Consider the following 24,293-nt stretch of genomic DNA (forward strand, 5'->3'; position numbering starts at 1 on the left):
TTCTTTTTTTTTTTTTTTTTTTAAGATTGATATAATAAAAATGGATAACTTAAGTATTTTTTTCATTCACTATTTTCGCTTAATTAAATGCTTACAGCCTGATTATTAAAAATAAAAGTTAAATGTGGCCCACAAGTCAGAAAAGGTTGCTGACTCCTGTTCTACAGGGAAGTGCAAAAGAAATGATAATACCCTTAAGTAGGTGCTTAATTTAGCCTCAGCACTAGTAGAGTCCCCAAGGAATGGAAATAGGACATGGTAGTCTCACTGAAATCCTTCAGTATATGACCAAACAAGAGGAACGGGGGGTGTCATCTGTGGAAGTTATGTAAGAGTGTGGTTAGCACGGATGCAAGGAGTAGATTTTTTTATTTAAAAATAATAAGAATGGAATGGGTTGCAGAGATGCATGTGTAATATTAATAATGATCCTTGGAAAAAAAAGAAAAGGGAGGAGGGTTAGTCATAGTACATTTAGTATTTACAGGTAAATTAATAGTTACAGAATTAAATTCGTGAACATGGGATTTCTTTCCCCTTCCTCAAGGCACTCCAGGAATTCAATAAGCAGTAGTAGTCACACCGGGGGGGGGAAACTTCTACTACCTCTTGGCCAACCACCAGATCAGAAAATTGGCTTAAATATAAAAGATTAATATGAGTAATTTTGGAGCAAATTAAACTATCATTTTATATTGCTCTTTATTATGTTTATGAGCCTATAAATTGGTGCAAGTGTTATAAATAAAGAAAGGTTTATTTTTCTTTTTCTTTCAAACAATAGGACTATTTTAATGAAAGAAAATTAGACAAGTTAAATGAAATTACCTCATAACATTCACAATAATTCTTTAAACAGCCTGACCTCTTACAATTGCAACCTTTTGTGTGTCTTCTTTCCTGGTCACCATTCTTACTCTTTCCTAAATAAAATAAAATAAAAATGGAAAGAAAAATAGTACTGGATGCTAACAGTAATGATCTGTTAATGCAGACTTGCTATTTGAATGTTGCAATTTTACACAGTTATTCAATCATGCAAGCAAAGTACAAAAAAGAACATTCTGAAGTAAGTTTTAAACTTTTTATTGTTTGTAAAAAGTTTATTATTTATTTATTAAATTGTGCTGTAGATTGCACCATTGTGAATAAGTTTTAAACTATTAAATCCTTTTTATCAATTGTGCCTTTTGTAACAATAAGACTGCAAGTGGTATCAGATTTCTATGCTGAAATCTAAGCATGCAAGTAAGATCCTAGATAGATGTAATCTGCTATGATAATTCTCTATTATTCTCAAAATTCAATAATAATTAAAAAAATTGAGTTTTCACACCTCTATTTACAAGAAAATGAAAAATGGTTTAATAATATTAAGATACATTAAAAAAAATACAACATTCTGAACTTTACTACAATAGAAACTTGTCTTAAAATCTAAAAAAGACAACCAAACAAACTGCATCTTATTTGGATTTTGTGTCCAAGCATATGGCAGCTAAAAAGAACATTATGTCTTTTAACTGCATTTGGACTTATCTTGAAAGAAACAATTTCTTTATTTCTTTGGCAGAAACAGAAATCTCCTATTAATGACTTTATCTTGAAAATAACTGTAGACTTCTTAATCTCAGAGATATGAAAAGTTCAGAACTTGAACAGTCTAGCATTCCTCCTTTAATGCCTTCTAGAAAAATCCCCCAAAATTTCTTCTTTTTACTTTAATCTTCAACATGGACAATCTTCTTCCTCTTTCTGTACAAATCATTCCCAAGGCAAAATGATTGAACACTTAAAAATCAACTCATTTTATCCTCTGAAACAGCCATTAAATTATTAATGACTAACTGAACCATTAATATTCGATAAACACTTCTCTTCCTATATGAGAAATTTCATTTATCAAGTTCCAAAGTTCCTATAAATTTCTTCTCTAACTGTTGTTCCAGTTACTTTTGTAACACAGCAACTAAATAACCTTTTAAAACATCTTTCTTTTTGAAAGATCGCTACTAACAGAACTTTTTCTCCAAGCACCAAAAATTCTTCCATATCACTACATCTTCTCTCTCTCTCACTCACACACACACACAGCTCTATCAACTAGTTACAGTGTATTTTTCATTCATGCATGTTCCAGCCCACATGATAAAATTAGGAAAGGAAAGTAAGGGAAACCGTAGCTATTACATGTTATCTTTATGGCACTTTGCTTTAAAGCGGTAACAACTCAGTTTCAGTCAACTAAGTCTTTTTAACTCATGTATTTTAAACATACACAAACATTAAACTATAATACTAATTTTAGGTCAGACTAAATCACAGCTCTATCAACTAGTTACAGTGTATTTTTCATTCATGCATGTTCCAGCCCACATGATAAAATTAGGAAAGGAAAGTAAGGGAAACCGTAGCTATTACATGTTATCTTTATGGCACTTTGCTTTAAAGCGGTAACAACTCAGTTTCAGTCAACTAAGTCTTTTTAACTCATGTATTTTAAACATACACAAACATTAAACTATAATACTAATTTTAGGTCAGACTAAATCACAATCAAATAAATTAATTTCATTAAAAATTAGCACTAGTGGTAAATATAACATGTAAACAATGCAACTACATTCATTCATATAAAAACAAGCAATTAATCATGCAGTTCTCAAAATATAAATGCACTAACAACTGAAAATGGTAATTTGAAATAGAATATTTAAGTTTACACTAATTTACATAAACAAAATTTTGTTTCTAGTGATGATCTACAATTCTTTATACAACTTTTGTACTGTAAATAAGTAAGCAATATAACTAGTATTCTGAATATCACCAATCAATAAAATTAATCACTCCCTGTCAGTGTGTGATATATAAGGAGAAAAGGATGGATGGATTGAAGGGAAGGGATGAATTTCCATGGGCTTTTTCCTCATAATGACAATACCTTTATGTCGTATGCAGAACACATGATAAGGGAAGTGCAGAAAAATAAGTAATTTTTCCAAATTTAATTAATAATGTTAGGTTAATTTACTGTAGTTTAGCATTTTGTTTTTTATGAAGACATGACAGACTGAGTTGTTTAGTTTTTTTTTTTTTTTAAAGTTGTATATTTTGTATTAAAGCAGATATTCTTAGTATAGCATCAATGCATAACGAACATGATGCTTTTGATGAGAATTTTGTGCAAGATTTTGTTCAGCACATGCACGAGCGAGTGCCAGCTGTGTGGAGAGAGCAAAAAAAAAAAAAAAAAAAAAACATGATAGTGGAGTAGAGAAAATTTATAAAAGTCAAGAAAATGGTAGAGTTGGTGATACTATTGAAAGGAAAGTGGTGGAATATCAGAATGAAGACCTCACGAAAGAATAGTGATGGAGTCCTTCACAGAACAAAGCATGAAATCAATGAATTACAGAAATGTCAGGTGACTGACAGTTTAACCAGGGAAACAAGTTAATAGGAGCATGACTTGTTTCCCTGGTTGAAAATTAATATCAGTGAAGCTGTCAGAACACAAAAGAGAACTGTGTGATTTGGCTGGCACTAATGATGTGTGAAAGGTGAAAAACATATGAGAGAAGACAAAAAAGCAAAAAAAAGAAGCACAAGATAGTAAAGAGCATATGTCTACTTCCACACTATGGAAGAGGTGAACTGAGGAGGAGAGCAATGATTCCAGTGAATCAATAGGTAGGATGGATTTGGAGATAGGCATTCTTATACTAATTCAAAATTCATGATTTATTTTAAATTGAAACAGTATTACAGCACCAAATAAATACATTATAAAAAGATATTAACTGGCGTATACAATGCTTGAAAAGAAGTCAACGGACACATAGTGTTAGGTAAAAAAATAGCCATGGTGCCCACCTTAATACGATGTAGGACCTCCATTCACTGTGATGACTGCAAAAATCCTACGTGGCATACTTTTCACAAGAATATGATAGTGATCAATGGGAATTTTGGACCACTGTTGGGCAGACACCCTTTGATCTCACTGACACTCCAGTTCATCCTACAGATGTTCAATAGGGTTGAGATTGGGGCTCTGTGGTGACATTCAAGTTCACACACCACACAGTTACAGTTTATGACATTTATGAAATCTTGCTGAAAGAGACAACAGTCAGGTCTGTAGAAATGCCATAAAGTAGGAAGCATTGCATGGCCCAGAATGTCAGATATCTCTTGGAGTTCAGTGTTCGCGGCACAACAGAGGTCTGAGACCAAACCAAGAAAAACACAACCATACCATCACACTACCACCCCTGAATTTCATAGTTGGGATTACATACTATGATCACAGGACATCCACTAGACCTGCAGATGGATTGTGTAGTGTGATTCGTCACTCCACACCCAGCTTTCCAAACTTCTATGTCCCACTGTACCCATGCTCTGCACCAACCAAGACAATGTTGCATATAGGTTTGGGTAATGTGGAGCTTGCATATCGCGATGTGCTGTCCTCCGTTGTTGGTGTGCCGAAATCGCAAAATCACATGTTCAACCACAGAATATACACTTTCACTCCGGTTGTGGATATGGCATGTAACATTGGTCCCGAGGTCCATTAAGTGAACCTCAAGACTAGCTATGTTGGCTATGTGTCCACAATAAACATCTCTGAAATGTCCCCACAGCCAAAATTTGCAGGGGTTCAGATCCAATGAGCATGCTGGCCATGTACAAAAAATGGCACCCTGGCAGATGATTCTGTCCTCAGTAAAATGTGTGTGAAGCAGCCACTTGACAAGTGCCCCTTCTCACATCTCTGTCAGATGTGAGAAGGGGCACCATCCTACTTAATAAATGTTGAATCCAGGAACTGATGTTGTCAAAATGTTGAAATCACCTGAATGGTTACAAGAGATGCATATCTCTGGCCATTAACAGTTCAGTAATGAGACCAGCAGGACAAAGCTCATTGAAAAAGAAAGGTCCAATAATGAATTCCGCTATCAAACCACACCAAACAGTCACTTTCGGGGGAATGAAGAATCTGTGGCACAACGTGTGAATTTTCAGTTGCTCAAATTCTGCAGCTGTGCATATTCACAGCACCATCCAGATGGAGGTGAGCTTCGTCAGTCATTGTGTAGTTTATTCCGAGCAAGAAACTGCACGGCAAATGTTTCTCGTGCACACTGATCAAGAGTAAGCAACTGCTGAACGTGGGAAATCTTGTAAGGATAACAGCGCAGAACTTCCCTTATGATTTTGTGAACCGTTTTTATGGGTTTGTCTAAAGACCATGCAATACACTGTACACTGCTGCTTCCTAAGACATTTGGCATCTTTTCTTCCTCTAATGCTGTTGCTACTTTCTCTACTATCTGTTATTCAATTGGCTTCCATCCTCTGCTAGGTTTAACATCTAAGAAACCTGTCTCTTCAAATTCCCAGATCATTTTGTGTAAACCATTTGCAGCCATAGGACGCATTTTTAATCCCTTTAATGTTCTGAACTTTTGCAATGCTGTCAAGGCACAACTGTTTTGATAAAACAATTTCACAAGAAGTAAGCAATCCTTAGGTAATGGTGACGTGCTTTAACACGTCTGCTCACAGGTAATGAACTGATGCATTCCATAGCCACCTGCTGTTAAAGAAGCTTCTTTCGAAGTATACATCATTGGGGACATTTGTCATTTGAATAAATGGTAGTCACAGTGTTTCACTGTATATCAGGAGTATGGCGTGGCATACGTAATTTACATGTATTGCAGTGCCACGTATCCCTAGTGGCAACTTTTAGAATTAACGTTGTTTTTTTGTGCAAAATAAGATTCCATTGCCACACACATCATCAAGTTAAATATTAAATCGTTCTGATGAGTACTTACCTAGTTACAGGCTTTCGGATTCGAATCCTGCAGTGGGCATGGATGTTTGTGATTGTCTGTGAAAATACTAGTGGTGGGAGGTAGATGGCATTAGTGTAGTTGTGGAGAGCTGTAGAGTAGGTGCTCTCCCTCGATGAGTCTTTGGACTCCTTGGAAGGGTCAGGTAATTATAATAATCACCCTGTATAAAAGGAAATTTTTTAATACACGATAAATAGAGAGAGAACCAGAGGCCACTCCCAGAAGTTGTGCAAGAGCGTGGTTAGTAAAGATGTGCAAACTAGATTTTTTGCTTGGAGAGTGGTGAGTGGAACGAATTGCCATAATCAGTTGCGTGTGCCATGAGAATAAATGAGTCTATGGAGAGGTATGATTGGTATTGCATGTATAAATGTTAAAACAAGCACTCAATATAGCTACACTTAAACCAATAGTTTGGCTGCATTATGCTGATTATAATGATTTCTTTGTTATTTGTTCTCATGGCCCAGACACATTGGATACATTTCAGTGCATCTTAATAGCCAACATCCTAAAATAAATTTCGCAATAAAAAAAGAAAGTAATAATTGTCTGCCTTTATAAGATATATCACTAGTATATCTTATACTAGTGATATCTGATATGACTTCCAAATGGCTTATTGTCCTTTTCTATTTAAAGAAAATCCACACATACACGAAGGTATTTACACAGGCAATCAAAAATACTGTATGCATTTCCTCATCCCTCCTATAACCAACACAAAATCATTTCAGAAAAGACAGCCAAAGTTCTCTGCAAATATGATCTCCACGCTATTTCAAGCATTCAGTTAGCTACCTACTTCACCTGTTCTAAATATCACCTTCATCCTCCATCCTGTAGTGTATAAAATTCCTTATGCCTGCAGTTTCACCTACTTTGGTAGTTCATTAATGTCTATCTTGAAGAACAGGAAAATTACATATGTGATCATCTGTATGGTAAATCAGAACTGGCAGACCATGCTCTGAATATTCATTCCTTCATACAAGATTAGATGGAAGAAGACACTAACATTACATAGAAGTCGCTATAGGTCTAGGAGACTGTTTAGAATTGGCATCAACTCTGAAGCACTCCACAAACCTCAACAAGCATTGTTGCATTAATTTGCCAAAGATATGGGAAGCAGTCATTCTGAGACCAGATAGCACCTGAATTCTCTAAATTAACTTCATAATTATTGCACCAATAGAGGGCACCATGTTAAGACATTAATTCTTTTTACAATCTGAATTTTTTCTATAATAATTTAGTTTTCTTCTCTTGGTGTTGTATATACTTTGCAGTGCTATGATGAATATTCAACAACACACCTAATTCTTCTATACACATACAGGGTGTTCGGGATAAATTTGACAGTTTCGTAAGGAAAAAGAAAATCTTCTTTGTATCTATTAAATTTAATGAATTGACAAAAAAACATTACAGGCAGAGTTAATTACAATACTATCAACAAGATTTACTCAAAATAACCACCATTAGCATCGATCATAGCTTCAATTCTGCTTCGGAACCTCGAACAAGCTGATGCTACAGTCTCCCTGGGAAGGGCCGCAAAAACTGTTTTAATTTTATCCATTAACTGGGCTTTTGTATTACTGGAAGTGCGATTGGTGTCTTTTTCAACTGCGCCCCATACAAAATAATCCATGGGGTTAAGGTCTGGGGAGTTTGGAGGCCAAACATTTGGACTGGTGAAGTCGTAGAAATTTTCAGACAACCATTTTTGACTTTTCCCAGAGGTGTGGCAAGGGGCCGAATCCTGCTGCCATACATACGGCCTACCATTGGCTACCCTTGTTATCCAGGGCTTGACTACAGTTAGCAACTCCACGAACAAAACCCGAATTCCAATGCCAGGGTTCTTCAACACCTGTTCCTGCAGATTTGCGAGGAATTCTGCTGTACGAACGCAATCAGATCGTCTGCTAGGGATCTTTCTTCTTGCTACATCCTCGTAGTCACCATTGCAAGTCTCTAGTTCATGCCTGATTGTTTTTACTGTATTCAGGGAGCATTGGGCAGCAGTCGTAATATCCTTATTTTGATGGCGGGCACGAATCATCATGATACAAGTTATTCTCTTCCATGATTCAGGTGGGTTCCAGCTATCCATCCTTTCTGACATCTTGTATATGAATGAAGAAGGGTCCAAACTTTTAAATGAAGAGAAGTGTGTGTTAATACATGTAACTTACGGAAAAATATAATTAATTATAAATATGTCAAATTTATCCCGAACACCCTGTATAAGAATTATCTTGTTTCATTGCAATGATGGTAAAAATGTGATTAATTTACCATTATTAAACAAATTTATTGTTATATCCTTTGTAATATTTCAAAATAGATAATTTATTTATTTTATTTTCACACCCGTGAGAGTCATTTTTATATCTGTTGCAAACAAAGAAAATAAATAAACTCCAAAAAAAAAAAAGTTAAAACTATTGAAAGACTGATACAGGAAATTCCAAGTAAAATAGTAGCTTGAAGTTAAATGAACTCAAAGATCAATCCATTACAGTTAATGGTACTGCAATCTTTTGCTGTTAAGGAAATTAATGTCAAAGTAGGATGATTACATGATAAAAGACAAAGTAGTTAATGTTTTGATCTCTGAACTTCAAGTAAACTTCGAGTCTGACACCACTGATAGATCTCTCGCCACTTCCACCTCCTTCAAAATTTTCCTTTAACTGTATACTCTGTATTCCATCCTTGCCCACTAGATTTGACTTTACCCGTTGTACTATTAAATTGGTAGCGCCATTCACTTGTCCACTCACACAATCTATTCAGATCTTCCTGCAAAGCCACAACATTTGCTTCACTCTTCATAGTTATTCCCAACTTTGCATCATCTGAAAACAGCTGCATATTTCTGTTAAGCCTGTGCCAAAACAGACTCTTTCAGCACAATGTTTCCCTGTTTGGGATCACTCTCATATACACAACACACTATAATCTATCTGAAAGCCAATCACCTATCCAACTCACTAGTCTCTAATCAAATCCTATCCATTCAAATTTAATTACCAGCATGTTGTGTGTCAATTAACAAAAGTCTTTAAAAATTCCAAATATAGCACTATATCTCTCTTAGTCAGCAAATTTGTCACCTTGTTATAGTAAATAACAGACTGCTAAAACATGATCTCCCCAAACAAATTCTAATAAAAAAACTTTCAGGACATGGGGATGGATATGGTTAGTGAGGTGGATAAGAGGATGGTTGATGGAGAGATATCAGAAAGTATTCAGGAGTAAGAGTCCAAAAGAAGGGGCCTTTGACTAGTGATGTGCCACAGAGTTCTGTTCTTGGACTGCTACTGTTTAATTTGTACATTAATGATATAGGAAAGGATCTGAGAGGAACAGTTCAGTTGTTTGCCAATGATGCAAGATTGGGTAGAGCAATAGTTAGTACAGATAATGTTCAAATTTTACAAGATAATTTGGACAGACTGGCAGTCTGGGCAAATGAAAAAGATTACCAGCTGGAACTGTACTCCAGGAAATTGATGAAGCCAGAGATTTGTTAGTGTTAGTGGATACGGAGTTAAAGTTTAGAGGGCACATAGCAAAAGCGGCTAAAGCAGCTCATCAGATTACTTGGCTACTGAAGAACACTTTGATGAGAGAGATAAACAGGCCATTCTTCCTCTTTATTGAGACTTGATAAGATCCCATCTTGACTACAGCACACAGATTTGATCATCAGGTCTATGGAATGAACCTTACGAGAACAGGTTGAAGATTTGTGGGTTACAGAACCTGGTTGACACAGGGATGGATATAGTCAGTGAAGTGGATAAGAGAATGGTTGATGAAGAGATATCAGAGAGTAGTTTATTCAGAAGAGTCCAGAAGAAGAAGGCCTGTGACTAGTGGCATGGGGATGAGTATGATTGAGACATACAAATTACTGAAATTACAAGATTAATTCAGAAGAAATTTTTCAGAACAGATCTGGTGATGAGAGAACTAGAGGCTATCCTTGAAAACTGAGTAAAATTGTAGCTAGCAGGTGTGTTAGAACTAGGTTGCCAGAGTCTGTTGTGGATGCCATGACTGTGAATGAGTTCAAAGCAAAGTATGACAGATACTGCACAAATGTTAGATAGTACTTGACATGATGTTTAGGGCCTCCATCAATGAGTCTAAAGACTCTATGGAGTAGCCCATATAATAATAATAACTATTATTATTATTTTTCACCATACAACTCTTATCACTGTAATAAATTTCAAATGCCCTACCTTAGAAAATTTTATCATATATAGGATGGTGCACCAAAAATCTTTTTTTAATGCTTGATACTGTCCAGAAGAGGGCGATCTGGTCATTTTTATTCTATTTTATATATATAATTTTTAAATAATACTCCTACATAAGAGGAGACGCAAACTCATAGCATATCAGTGCATGTGCAAACAATTGGTGATACCCTTTTCAGAGGCTCACTCTAATCACACTCTTATAGACGTACTGTTTCTTACTGTTTTATTCTTCTTCAACGGGTACTTTCATATGACCTGTTTGATGTAAACTTTGTGATGAAATTGCTCTGCTTTCCCCTCAATCCCAAAACACATAAAAAGCTGCTGGCTACATTCATTCACAGTTCTGTTCAGCTCTAAACATGCCAAATCAACTTCTCATAGTTCACTTTATCTTTCACTCTACCTACCAGCAGGGGTGTTAGAATTTGGAGTGGCGTGCACACAGTTTTCCTTAATTATTATTGTTACAGGCAACTCCAAGTAGTCCTTAGACTCATCCAGGGAGGCCCTAAACATCATATCAAGAACAACTATTCGACATTCACACAGTATTATCTATCATACTTTGCTTTAAATTCATTTACAGTCATGGCGCCCACAACAAACTCTGCCAGAGTTTGTTGGGGGTGCCATTTATTTCACTCATTCATCACTCTCCAAGTAAAAAACCTAGTTCTAACACCCTTCCTAACTACACTCTTGCTCAGTTTCCATGGATGGTCCCTAGTTCTCCCATCATCAGACCTGTTCTGAAACATTTCCTTTGAATTAATCTTGTAAAAACCCTTCAGTAATGGATAATATGATTGAATGTCTCAATCATATTACCCATTTTCCTCCTATCAACCAATTTCTGTAACCCACAGATCTTCAACCTGTTCTCGTAAGGTTCATTCCATAGACCAGCTATCATCTTGGTCACTCGCCTCTGCATCCTCTCTATCGCCTCCCCATCAAGAAGAAACCCAGGAGCCCAAATCTGGGCCCTTGATAAGACCTCAAGACCTTGATAAGACCTCAAGATGAGGTCTTATCAAGGCTCGATAAAGAGGAACAATAACTTGCTTATCTCTACTTGTCAAAGTATTCTTCAGAAACCAAGTGATCTGATGAGCTGATTTAGCCACTTTTGCTATGTGTCCCCTAAACTTCAACTCCCTATCCACCAACACACGTAAATCTCTGGTTTCATCAACCTCCTGTAAATTTTGTTCTGCTGACCTCAATCTCACACCAGATAGCTTCAAATGTGCTATTTTCACTATAGAAATTGAACTTCTATTCTCATTGGCTGCAGTTCATCAGCTATCATCAATAACACTCCTCTCTCCATTCTTTCTCTCCGTCTTGCCCGAACACACTATACCTCTCGAATTCTATTCCAATAACTATATCATCTTCTGTTAGCCATGTCTCACTAACACTAATAACCTGTGGCCAGGAAGAACCAATCAAGGCCAAAAATTCCTCCTCCTTATTCTGAATACTCCTGGCATTAGTGTACATAAAGTGCAGAAGTTTCCTAGCCCAAACCCTATTTTGATGCCTTATACTAACTATCCCATTTTGGTTTGTTATCCTTCATCCTAACTCAGGCATATTATACACATTCTTACATTTAACTCCCTCACTGATGTCTGCATGTCCACTCAACAGCATCCCCACCCTCCCTAAAAGCTCTAGTTTCCCTGATTTTGCACATCCACTTTCACTTCATTCAGCAACAATTTTTTCAGTCTCCAAACACCAAATCCATTCAGATGCAAACCATCCATCTTGTATAAATCCTTGCACCCATCAAACTCACTTCACACATCCATACCACTTCTCCTGCATAATCTATGCATAGAATCATTCGCAATTATGGCCCTCCTTCTCAACTCTACTATGTTATACTGTAATGTCATAATGTTGTAATAATTATTACAACCTTCAGCTGTTCAATAAACATATCGATAGATTCCTTTTACTTTCATGACCACTTGCCACAAATAGAACTGAGGTGCTATAGGTTTCTTTAATCAACCCAACACAATCTGTGCAAAGGATCAATTTAAAAAAAAAAAAAAAAAAAAAAAAAAAGATAGGCAAAATAATCTAAAAATCTGCTTCAATTACATTCCTGTCCAAGTCTGCTGACAACTTTATTGAGTACACATTAAAATTATATAAATGACAGAAGGCATTTATGTAATTTCAGATAACAGAGATTGAACTTCAACAGTTCAATCAAGGATTCTGGTTTGAACAATATTATATTTATTTAACAGATAACCAATAAACATTCCAAAAGAACTTTGGAAGGATTAACACACACACACACACACACACACACACACACACACACACACACACACACACACACACACACACACACACACACACACACACACACACACACACACACACACACACACACACTTATGAAAACTTACCAATTTTTGGATGAAAAGCTAATGGATTTCTATCTAGGCATGCCTTTATAGCTTTCTGCCTTTCTTCCTCGTGCTCCAAGTTATTAAAACAATTGTTGCAGTTACAACTATTGCAGAATTCCCCATTGGCAAAACAGTCACAATAACTGCATAAAAAAAGTAAATAAAAAATGATATGTAATATCAACTACAAATAAGATAGAAATTATCATTAAAATGGTAACACAGCCATCATGAGTCTACTCCTTAATGCTATGCTGTGGAATAAGCAGAATTTGTTATTATTTAGGATCATTCTACCAAGTCCTATCTAAGTTTCTTTATTCTGTATGAATTTACTTTTTTCTGTTTTAATTTAATGCAACAGACAATGCATTAAATTCTTTAACTGACAATTTCATTTTGTAAAGGCTTGCTTATTTCACATCAAACATATATCTGATGATAAAGAAATGTTCTACCACTGACATACTGCAATATTACATACTATTGCCTGCTAATATTACCAATATTACATACTAATGCAATATCAATCAATTACTAAACTTAATATAGATGAGCTTAAGCATTGGCAGTTATTAATTTGAAGCATTACAGTATAATTGACAACACCAAATGAACAAAGTAGGATATTTATTTCTCTGGATACATGTATATCTCTATCATACATGTCCAAGGCATGTCAGAACAAGATGTGTAGGTGCGTAATAAATATAAGAACTATACTACATACAAACTAGCAATGCCTCATCCCTTCAAACTCCATCCTCTATCACATCCAGAATTATGTGAAATGCTTTATGACTGTGAATTAAATTAGCTGTATACAAGACAGTGTTCAAACCAATTTTAACTTATGGATCTGAGAGCTAGGTCAGAAGTAAAACACTTGACCAAAGACTAGAGACCGCAGATATGAGAGTCCTGAGAAAGATTATAGGCGTGAACAGATGGCATCAATGGCAATATCATATTAAAAACGGGGATATTAGGAAAGAACTTGGCATTGTCAACATCCAAGAATGCGTTAGCAGAGCTAATCTCAGGTGGTATGGTCACTTAAACAGAATAGGCGAAGAAAGATTAGCAAAACAAGTGTTCTCTGCCAGGTTGGCAGGAAAACGAACCAGAGGAAGACCAAGATATAGGTGGATTGATACGGTACAAAGTGCCTTAGATGATAGAAATATAAGATCTGATAATGTTGAAGCCTTGACAAGTAACAGACTGATTTGGAGGAAAATTGTAGATAGGAAGTTAGTAATGATGTAATTTTTTTCATGTAGTACATTTCATGTAGAAAAATGGTTTAAAGACTGGCGACTACAATTAAACCCTCAGAAAAGCAAAACGATACTCTCACAAGAAGACAAGCATCCCCCAAAGGAGACATCACCTTGTTCAACTCCAAAATTCCCTGGAAAACTGAAGCAAAATACCTCAGAATAATTCTAGATAAGCGATTATGCTTCACCAGCACATCAAGAGCACATGCACCAAAGCTTCAAAAGTTATCGCCAGCTATACCCCTTGATCAACAGACACAACAAACTAAGCTCAAGAAATAAAATACTACTGTACAAGACAGTGATCAGTCCCACAATTATATATGCCTCCCCAGCCTGGAGCCATACCGCCAAGACAAACATCCTCAATCTATAAAGACTACAGAACAAATGCCTGCGAATGATACTGGACGTCCAATGGTTCATCAGGAACGCCCAGATCCACCCAGACATAAATATCTCCTACATCTCTCCACTACTACGCTCCCTAGCAGAAAAATTCTTTATGAAGACATCTACGCATCCAAACCAACTAATTCAGCAAACCGGAAACTATGACGGTAATGACCACTGGAAACATAAAAGACCGAAAGCCATCCTAACACTCAACAACCAGTAACCACTTCTGCCTAATCAGGGTGAGCTAAATTAGTTCACAAATCTCTCCCATCACTGCTCCCGAAACAGACAACAGGGAATATGAAAAGCGTCAAGCTTCACCCTCTGCGACATATATGTCCTGTGTCTCCCCATAATATCAGATCTGCACTCATTGTACTAATTTGTTGATATATGTCTTTCAGATCATCCTTGGAACCCTCTTGTGCCTATAGCAGTAACCAATCATATATTTTGTCTTATTGGCCTTGATCTCACATCAGACTGCTTCAAATGAGCAGCCACTCTCCTGCCTATCTCCCATTCTTTTTGGCTGCAATTCATGTGCTATAATCAACAGTGGATAATAAGACACATTTTGATTTTTTTATTGTATTATTTCATATTTGAAATAATACAAAGCAAAATATAAGATTACTGTAAAAAGTGAAAAAACAACAACTATTTTCTTTCTTTATTTCTAGCTTTAATATAAAATGTGAATAATTTTATGAAGTACTTCTGATAACATTATTCTCAGCAGCTTGTGATGCTTAATGTAATGTCATTTGCGAGGGAATTTACTTTGTTACTACAAAAGTTTTGCGCTTTTAACGTTTGCAATAGAACATTTAAAACCGTGAGAAAGGACATAGTGAAATTATTTAATGCACTTCAGTTAAAAAATAAATAAGAAACCCCTGACACACACACAAAAACATCAAATATCCAACCAAAAAATTTACCAAACAACCCATCAACATTAATTCTTACCCAAAAGTTAAAAAAAAAAATATCCACTTAACCAACATCCCTTGCCTAAAGAGCAATATAAATGATATGCACCATCACACCACCACCTGCAGTTATCTGAACCAGAATTAGTGTTCCTATCAGAACTCCAACTGGCAATGTCAAGAATCACTGTCCCTCAACTGATCAAACTACACATTACGCAGTTCTTTCTGCCACAAGGGCAACAATTTTGCATTCTTCAGAACTGACATACCATGCCAGGGTTGCAAAACCTCGAATCCCCATCGTTTGCTCTGCTTTTGTTCAAAATTTCCATACTTTTCAGATGCTCTCTCTATCACTCTCAAAATGCCATTAACTACTTTGACATCTTCATCTCTCTCTCTAACTCAACTTTCTACAGTTGAAATACTCAATAGTGAAGTCATCCTTCTTAACCATCCACAACTCTTATTTGCTTCTCTTCACCAGTTTCATTGATCAAGCAGGCAGAAATGCTGAGGTATTTGCCATTAGCAATGATCTATCACAGATCAATCTCCCCACTAGAACACCTGACAACTCCCTCCAATTTGCCAACACACTTAACTCTTCCTAACAAGCTCCCCCTTCCAAGTATACCATGGATGTTGGTTTTTCCTCTTGGTAACTCAGATCACGACCTCATCCAAATCTCTTTTGCAACAGCACAACCTTCACCTACCAGTTCACATCTTCTGTCCTTTGGCACTGTAATATTCCTATGTTACTGCGGCATTGTAATATATCTATGTTTCTTTAATCTGTCTATCGATGTTGTAGACTTGTCTTCTATATTATCATTCGTTAACTTTATTATACTTTATCCTTATCCGTTACCTTTCTATATAGTCAGTTAATCTTAATTCCCTTTCTCTACTTTCAGTATATTATACTTATACTTGAGATTTCTAGAAATTTATTTGATTATTCCAGACTGCACCACTAAAAATCTCTAATTGGCATAAGAAATTATTTATACTTCCAGTAAAGCACCTCTATACAGTTAATTACAGTCGTGGCCAACTCCTAACTTAAATTTCGTACCAAGGTTTAATTTCTTTCCCGCTTACAGGATCGGATTTTATTAGAGAATAGTGAAGTTGCTAAAAAAGATCAGATGGCACTTCTTATAAATAAAACAAACATATTAATTTACACTAAGACAGTAATACAATGTATACACTTAAATGATGTTACTATCATTTCCTCTCAAAGCTAAGCATCAAATTTAAAACATCATATAGGACAACTCTTAGGCATGTTATAAACATCAAAGATGTAAATCATCAAACAATTAATTATATATATATATCAAATAACTATCAGCCCATTTTACAATCTAGGAATTATCATGCTTTGACTCATAAAATCTCCAATTTTAACTTTCACAACAAAAATGTAACGCTCACTTAGCAACCAACTTCTCACACCATTACAATTCTAAATTCTATAATTTTCTTATCAGTTCTTTTAAACCATTTCAATGTAATACAACGTAAGCTCAAACTTTCATTAATATCTTTTCAATTATTCTAAAAGCAGATTCACTTCATGCTAATAAGTTTTCAATCTATTACATCTTTCAGTTCTAAGAATTCAGTCTATCCAAAACAGCCCTTCACATCATAGTTAAGAGAAAGTTTTTCAACAAAAAAATTCAACTCACATTAATTCTTTCATAGGCACAATTGCACTTAGTCATATCTTCTCTTCGGGTTTATTCTGGATCCCCCCCTCTATGTTATGGCTTGCTTTATCGCTTTAGATGCATCATGGAAACCATGTTCTCTGGAATTTCTCGCGGGGCTGGAGCTCGATCTTTCGGCATTGTAGGCACTGGGACGTACAGTCTGACGGTCAAAGCCTTGTCATCCGGGTCCTGAGCTGCTACTTGCTCTATAAGGTTTGCCTCTGGTTACCGTCCACGAATTCATCCGGGATTCCATGGATCGACCTCCCCCCTCTTCTCCTTGCGTCAAGTCTGCCGATGCATGATAGTCAATTCTTGACCCTTTTATTTTGCCTCTCACGGGACCCTGCGCGAAGTTTTTACTACCCAGATATTTCCACACCTATCACGTGCTAACTCCTTTCCTTCTAGAAAGTTCCTAATTCTATCTCCCTGAAGTGTAGTTTAATCCCTTTTTCAGCATAGCGTAACAGCTTCTGATGTATACCCCCCCCCCTTTGCTATCGACCTTGACAGCAGTGTCAGACTGCTTTGGTTACAATGGGTTTCCATTCTACCCTATACCAAGTGATACATCAAATATATTTCCGAACTCTAAGGTAATTGCCCCTAAACTTCTATTTTTAGATAGTTGTTTACTTTATTTTAGCATGTTTAATTCCTTGGGGTCTCTACAGATGGGCATTTTGTATTACTTATGTAGGTAATTCTAACATACTTCTGCTCTCTAAGGGATTTTCTTTTGAAATACACACTCATATACCAACTCTTATAGGCAGAGATGACCTACTAATGCTTCTGCCTGGTATCTCCACTTGGGCCTGGCTCCCACTGAAGAGACCTCAATAAAGGTCGAAACTAGTCTGGGTAGTGGCCCTTCCCTTAATGCATAACATTAGACATATCCGCAAGGAGATGTGTTTTGCATTATAGGAGATAGGAGTGTTGGTAGCTTGCTCCACCTTTGCAATGAGTTGCTCTGGTGCTGTACCACCTTACCCCAGTCCTGAAGATACTTTCAGGTGCAAACTTTGTTTGCTCACACTTGGATAAAGGATTAAACTAATTTTATTATACTCTAACCAAGTGAAAAATAAACTTTCAACATCTTTCTCTAAATCCAGAGTAATTTATTAAAAAAGGGTTTGCGGTAGGGCTTATATGGTAGCAAGTTTGCGGTAGGGCTTATATGTAAAATATATATGCAATATAAGCCCTACTGCAAACTTGCTACCCTTATCCGTTCTACGAAAGATCAACTCCCTCCTCTCTCGCTGCCTGGAGTTTACAAAGTACCCTGTTCCTGTAAGCTGGTGTACTTTGGACAGACAGGCAGATCAGCATCCATCTGCCTGGAGGAACACAAGTCTTACATATGTAAACATAACTATGGCCATTCAGGCTTGGCTGACCATGTTTTGGACACCACCCACAGGGTATCATGGAAGAAAACCACCATGCTCCACCACAGCAAATTCAAGAAAGAGAGACTTCTCTTAGAAGCAGCAGCAGCTCTCAGAAACCAACCAAATCTTAATAAATACAGTTGCATTAAGCTTCCGAAAATTTGGGAAACACTCGTCACCAGAGGTCCCACCTTACATTCCAGGTCACCTACTACCGCCCTCAGAGGGTGCTCCACCTAGATAGGACTTTAGTGTCACCCACATGGTTGGGCTTAGTATTGTAAGATTTGTGTGTGCATGTTACATTAATTGTTTTTGTAATCCCCGTAGATGTCCTAGTGACTAGGACGAAATATAGGAAGTATTAAATTCTATTTTCATTCTTTTTGAGTGTTGTAAAAAATCCATTAAGCCTCCAACATGATGTCTACAAACCTTCATCTCAGCCATGGCCAAACCAGATGTTAAGCTCACCCCCCCCCGCCACACACATCCAGTTATCTACACAGAAGATTCGACTCCCTCTACTCCACGTGGGGCTACCAATCTGCTGACCTTAATGGAGAATGACTGGCCTGCCTACACCTGATCTTTGATGCCAAACAACCAGGAATCTTTGACTCTGCCAAATGGGGAAAGGCATATACTCCTGACAGATGCATAGTCTTTAGAGACACTGACAACCACCCCTACCAATAAATAGATCTATCCTTGGCTTCGCTAAATGGAATCTTCAGAAAGCAAACTGAATGAGTTTGGTGAAAAACTGATCAAACCATCAATACCATCCTGCTTGTGCCGAAACACTATGCTAGATTTGTCAAATTGGTAAAAACAGTAGCCAAAACAACTATCCCTTGTGGTTTTCAGCCTCATTATACACCATGTTGGAATATGCTAGCTCTGCATGAGGAATCCAACAACCCATTAGTGGCTAAAGAACTAATAAAGCTCCTGGACAACAACAAAAGAGAGCTATCAGCCATGGAAAAACTCAACTTCTCTAAATCCAGCCAGAAAACCTAGTCCCTACTGAGAAAACTTGGAGGAACAGAACTTACAACAAAAAAAGTTGCAGAAGTGATCCCAGACCAAGTTGCATTCCCAATTAATTTCAACATCTAAGATCAATCCAAAGACCTCCAGAAAGAAACTCTGAGGCACAATTTAGTTTCATGCTCTGTAACTTCAGACCTATGTAGCCCAATCACAACAGAGAAAATCTAGGAAGCCCTACCAAGAATGACAAGGTTGCTGGAATCAAATGGCTCTTCCCTGAGTTCCTTAAACACCTTGGCCAGCATGGAATGGCATGGCTGTCAGTTCTGTACTCTACTATAATTTCTACTGGAGAACTACTAGCCCCCTGGAAAGAATCAAAGATAATTGTGGTTCCCAAGACAGGGAAAGACCCCTAGCTCCATTGGAAACCTTCACCCAATTGCCCTTCTATGCTCAGCCTACAAGCTCTTGGAAAGAATCATACTGAAAAGGATTTCCCCACTCATTGAGATGGCTCTCCCTACAGAGCAAGCTGGCTTTAGACCTGGCAGAAACCGTGATCAAGTCTTGGCTTTAACAACCTCAAATTGAAGCTGACTTTCAAAAGAATCTAGAACTCTCTTCATTGACTTGACATCGGACTATAATAGAGTCTGAATTAGAGACTTGATCTCAAAGCTCAGTTTCATTATAAAATGCAAAACAACCTTACACTTTTTAGAATCCTTATTAACAAACAGAAAAATTTGGGTCCAGATTGGAGGAAGAAAGAGAAGCCTCAGATTTCTTCAGAATGGCTTGTGCCAGGGCTCTGGTTTGGCTCCAACTCTTTTTAACATCTATATCTTGGACATTTCCTCAATAACAACCACCAAATATATGTATGCAGATGACATGGCAATACTCCACCAATTACCTTCTTTAGATTTCCTGCAGGCTGTCCAAAACACAGATCTGGAGATTCTCAAGAAATATTTCAAGCAGTGGCATCTAAAGCCAAACCTACCAAAACAGTGTCCACACCTTTCCATCTTAACAACAAGGAGTCAAACTGGCAACTCAACTTAACTTTCTGTGGTCAAGCAAGATCCTCACCTGCAATATCTGGGAGTGAATCTGGATAGAAGTTTGACCTACAAAAATCACATCCAAAGTAAAAAACAAAATAAAAATGAGAAACATCATCATCATCATCTCAAGACTAAGTGGACCTAGCTGGAGTTGCAGAGCTGAGGTACTTAGGATCTCAGGACTGGCTCTTGTTTATTCTGCTGCAGAGTACTGTACACCAGTCTGGGAAAGAAGTGCTCACACAAACATTGACTCTCAAATGAATGTAGCCATGCACACGATTAGTGGGACCCCGAAATCCACCCCTCTTCCATGGCTATCAGTACTTTCCAATACAGCCCTACCAAATATATGAAGAGAGTAGGCTTCACTAAAAGAACTGGAGAAATCACAAATAACTCCATACTGCCTCTCCATTCAATTCTCATGAATTCCCCCCCCCCCCCCCCAGAACCCAGCTGAGGTTAAGGTACCCACATTTTGGGACATAACCAGAGCCTTTTCTGGCCCAGTATCTTCAACCTACAACATGTGGAACCAACAGTGGACTATGAACTTGCCAATAAATGGCTTTCTTGTGAAAGACCTCTGCAGCTGCCAGCCTGGCTTCAACCTTCCTAGAAGGGTATGGACTATCAACAGAATCATGGTGAACCAGGGCAGATGTGGCTATCTACTGCATAAATAGAATATGACAAAAATAGTCCTTACTGTGACTGCACTCCTATTCAACAGACTATCAAACATATCATCAATGACTGTCCCCTTCGGCATTTCCATGGCGACCTGCAGGAGATACATGAAGTGTCAAAGGAGGCCTTAGCGTGGCTTTCAACACTGGATATTGAACTATAGCCGTACTCCACCATAATAATAATAATAACTGTTCAAACAAAATGTGAACAGATTCCCCCTTTCTTCTTGCCCCAGATGGCACATTATACACGCACATGGCAAAGGAGATCTTGTGGCCTTTCATGTGTGGATCAGATATAAAATAAAATAAAAGATCATGCTGTATTACACCTAGAAAAGAGACAAATATTATGGGGACTAGCAAAAGAACCAAGATGTATGAGGCACTGAGCAGGCTAAATATTAATAAAGGGTATATAGGGGAGAGGGAGTTGGATAACCTAACACTAGATGGAGGCAATATTCTCACTACAGCAAACATCATTATAACAGTCGCTCATGCTCACTAAAATAAAATGCTTCAAAAATATATCCCCCAGCAGCATGTTGTACTAACAAAGTTATATGTAATGTAATATGTGGACCCTGCATTGGAAGTGGGATAAACATGCAGAGGAGGAAGAATGAATGTGCACAAGGAATGTAAACTTCTTGTCAAAACAAAGGACCAGGAGCTTGACTTCTGTTGCAACTGAGACATTAATTTGTCTCAATCTTAATTCTGGATCAAGGTGAAGACTGCACTTCTGACAAGTTACATAAGGAAGTTTCCCCTATTGTGACCCCCCCACCTCATCAGTTATGCACACAATGTTAGGCCAACAATGATTCTACATTATAACACTGATAGGCATAAACGAATTAACAAAGAGCAATGCCCACAGTCAGATGAAGCTGTTCTGTTATAAAGTTAACTTTCACAGCAAAAAATATTGAACTTATGTGTGATTCTTTGGGAACATCCCCTTTTTGTCTTTTTCTTGTTTATGGTTGAAATAATGACTGAAGCAACTAAGGCTACATTATGTCTGTTAATTACATGCCTTCTTCAGCTGCTATGCCTCTTTTGCAAGAAAGAAAAACCAAAGCTTCAAGAAGGAAGGCCTCTGCCATTTATTTCCATATGAGACCATTTAACACCAACTGAAAAGGCTTTATAAAGACAGAATTTGAAGCCAAGCCTTTTCAACCAAAAGTGTCTTGTTGATACTGATGAAGATAAAGAGGTGCTCACCCTCACACAGCAAAAAGTATGGCCAAGAAAGTATGACCACATGAACTTGGAAGGTTCATCTAAAGGGGAAATTTTAATAAAAATGAGAAAATACTCTTTAAGAACAAGGTTATAAATGTTTTTTTTTTTTTTTTTTTTTTTTTAAATATACCAGTATCTTCAGACATTATCACATGCTTTTTTCTATGTCAAAGAAACTGACCCCAGGTGTTCATGTTTCAGGAATGAATCCTTGATGGATATTTTTAGACAAAGTAGTTTACAATTGTTTTTTTCTATAAATCATGGTACTTGCACAGCAGGATAAGAAAAAGGTATTTTTAGTTCTTCCTTAATAAATGACTGATTGTACTGCTCTAGCCCAATACAAAGAAAAATTCAGCCAATATTTCACTTGTTTTTATCGAAGCATCTGGAATTCAGGTGATATGAAGCTGATGCTGGTCGGTCTAGCAGAGCTCTTACCTAGAATTTCTGTAACTAACTGTCTTAGGATCAGCAACTACATATTTATTACATTTTAAGATAGATGAACGATACTAGATGTTTAAAAAATTTCACAATGCTATTACCAAACAAAGAAGCATTAAGTGAAAATGGCAAAATACAATTGAGAAAAATCTGCTTCACCACAGGAAATGATTCAAACAAAATTCCAGTTAGAATACTCTGATATACTTTAAACAGGAGAGAGAGAGATTTTTGTTGTAGCATAACACAACTTATGAAAATTAGTTTAGGCACCAAACGGCCAATACAGAATTAGATCACAACACAGCAACTATAGCAAATAATAAATTACCATTACCATGTGGCAATGAACTTGAGAACATGGAATATATTTGTTTTGCTGACCAGCTATTTCCTTGTTTCACATCTATTGTAAATGCGAGAGTTTTCATAGCCAGTTATGTTTATTCTGAAAGTGTAAGTTAGATATTGAAATAACTTTAAGACTAAATGCTTGTGCTTTTCAATCTCAACAATTTTGATTTTGGTGCAAGAATAAATTCTCAAAACATTTAAATGAATCAGAAAATATCAGAGCCGCCAATGAGAATTATGGAATTAAAATAAAACCTTTACTTACAGTTTAAGACACTGGGATTTTGTACAATTGCATGGTTTCCGCTGTCTTGCTTCACCACTTTCAACGGATGTCCTATCACGAAGAAAATAAGTATCTCAGTCAGCTTGAGAAATTAAATTTTTGCATAATTATTAAATACTTATTATTCTATATTTTCTAGTAATGTACATTAATAATGCATACTAATAGCAGAAGATTTTGTAATTTTGTAACAGTCGCTGTAAATGTTGTAATTGTTGGGGCGTAGAACAAATATTATGTATAAGCACATTGCAATAAAGTTTTTATAATTCCAGTCTTCTGTGATGGATGGTAGGCTGATTGCTGTTGAATGTTGTGTCCAGTGAAAGTAGTCTTTCATAAACAGAAGTAATTAACTCACCTGATGATGAATGAAGAAGTAGAACATCTAAACAGGACAATTTGTTATTTTTTTCCATTTTCATGGTAAATATAATTCGTGGATGTCAGTTGTTTATATTTGATAAAAAAAAGTAGGCAATGTGCCTTCATTATGGGGCCAGATAACAAAAATATTGTCCATATAATGAACCCAAAATCAAGGTTGAGGGTGCATGGACGAGAAAAGGATGTTTTCTAAATGTTCTAAATAAAAGTTAGAAAGTATGGGGAAGACTGGACTTCTCATTGCAGTTCCTTCAACTTGACTGTAAACTTTATTCTGAAAAATAAAATATCCAAAGTGCATAACAAAGTTGAACAGTTTTCACTATATCCTGTGGAAATGCCTTCTGGAAGTAGTTGTAATATATCCTCAAGAGGAATATTTGTGAAGAGAGATTCCATAACAAAAACCAACCATTATATCAGTGGGGTATAG

The 24,293-nt window shown here is 36.7% G+C and overlaps 1 protein-coding gene across 3 annotated transcripts in view; it reads right to left on the reverse strand.

Moving 5' to 3' along the window:
* The window catches only part of mip120 (Myb-interacting protein 120), a 292,557-nt gene that overhangs the window by 72,405 nt on the left and 195,859 nt on the right, over window positions 1-24,293 (reverse strand). For all 3 annotated transcript variants that reach the window (XM_090404171.1, XM_090404170.1, XM_090404169.1), the window contains 3 exons: window positions 23,453-23,524; window positions 12,604-12,749; window positions 829-923 (listed from right to left, as the gene is read on the reverse strand). In XM_090404171.1, the coding sequence (XP_090260297.1) occupies window positions 829-923; window positions 12,604-12,749; window positions 23,453-23,524 (313 nt within the window). The remainder of the gene's footprint in view (window positions 1-828; window positions 924-12,603; window positions 12,750-23,452; window positions 23,525-24,293) is intronic.

The sequence above is a fragment of the Typopeltis vanoorti genome, chromosome 14, assembly GCF_054136105.1.
Source record: "Typopeltis vanoorti isolate ZY-2024b chromosome 14, IOZ_Tvanoo_1.0, whole genome shotgun sequence".
NCBI classification, from domain to species: domain Eukaryota; kingdom Metazoa; phylum Arthropoda; class Arachnida; order Uropygi; family Thelyphonidae; genus Typopeltis; species Typopeltis vanoorti.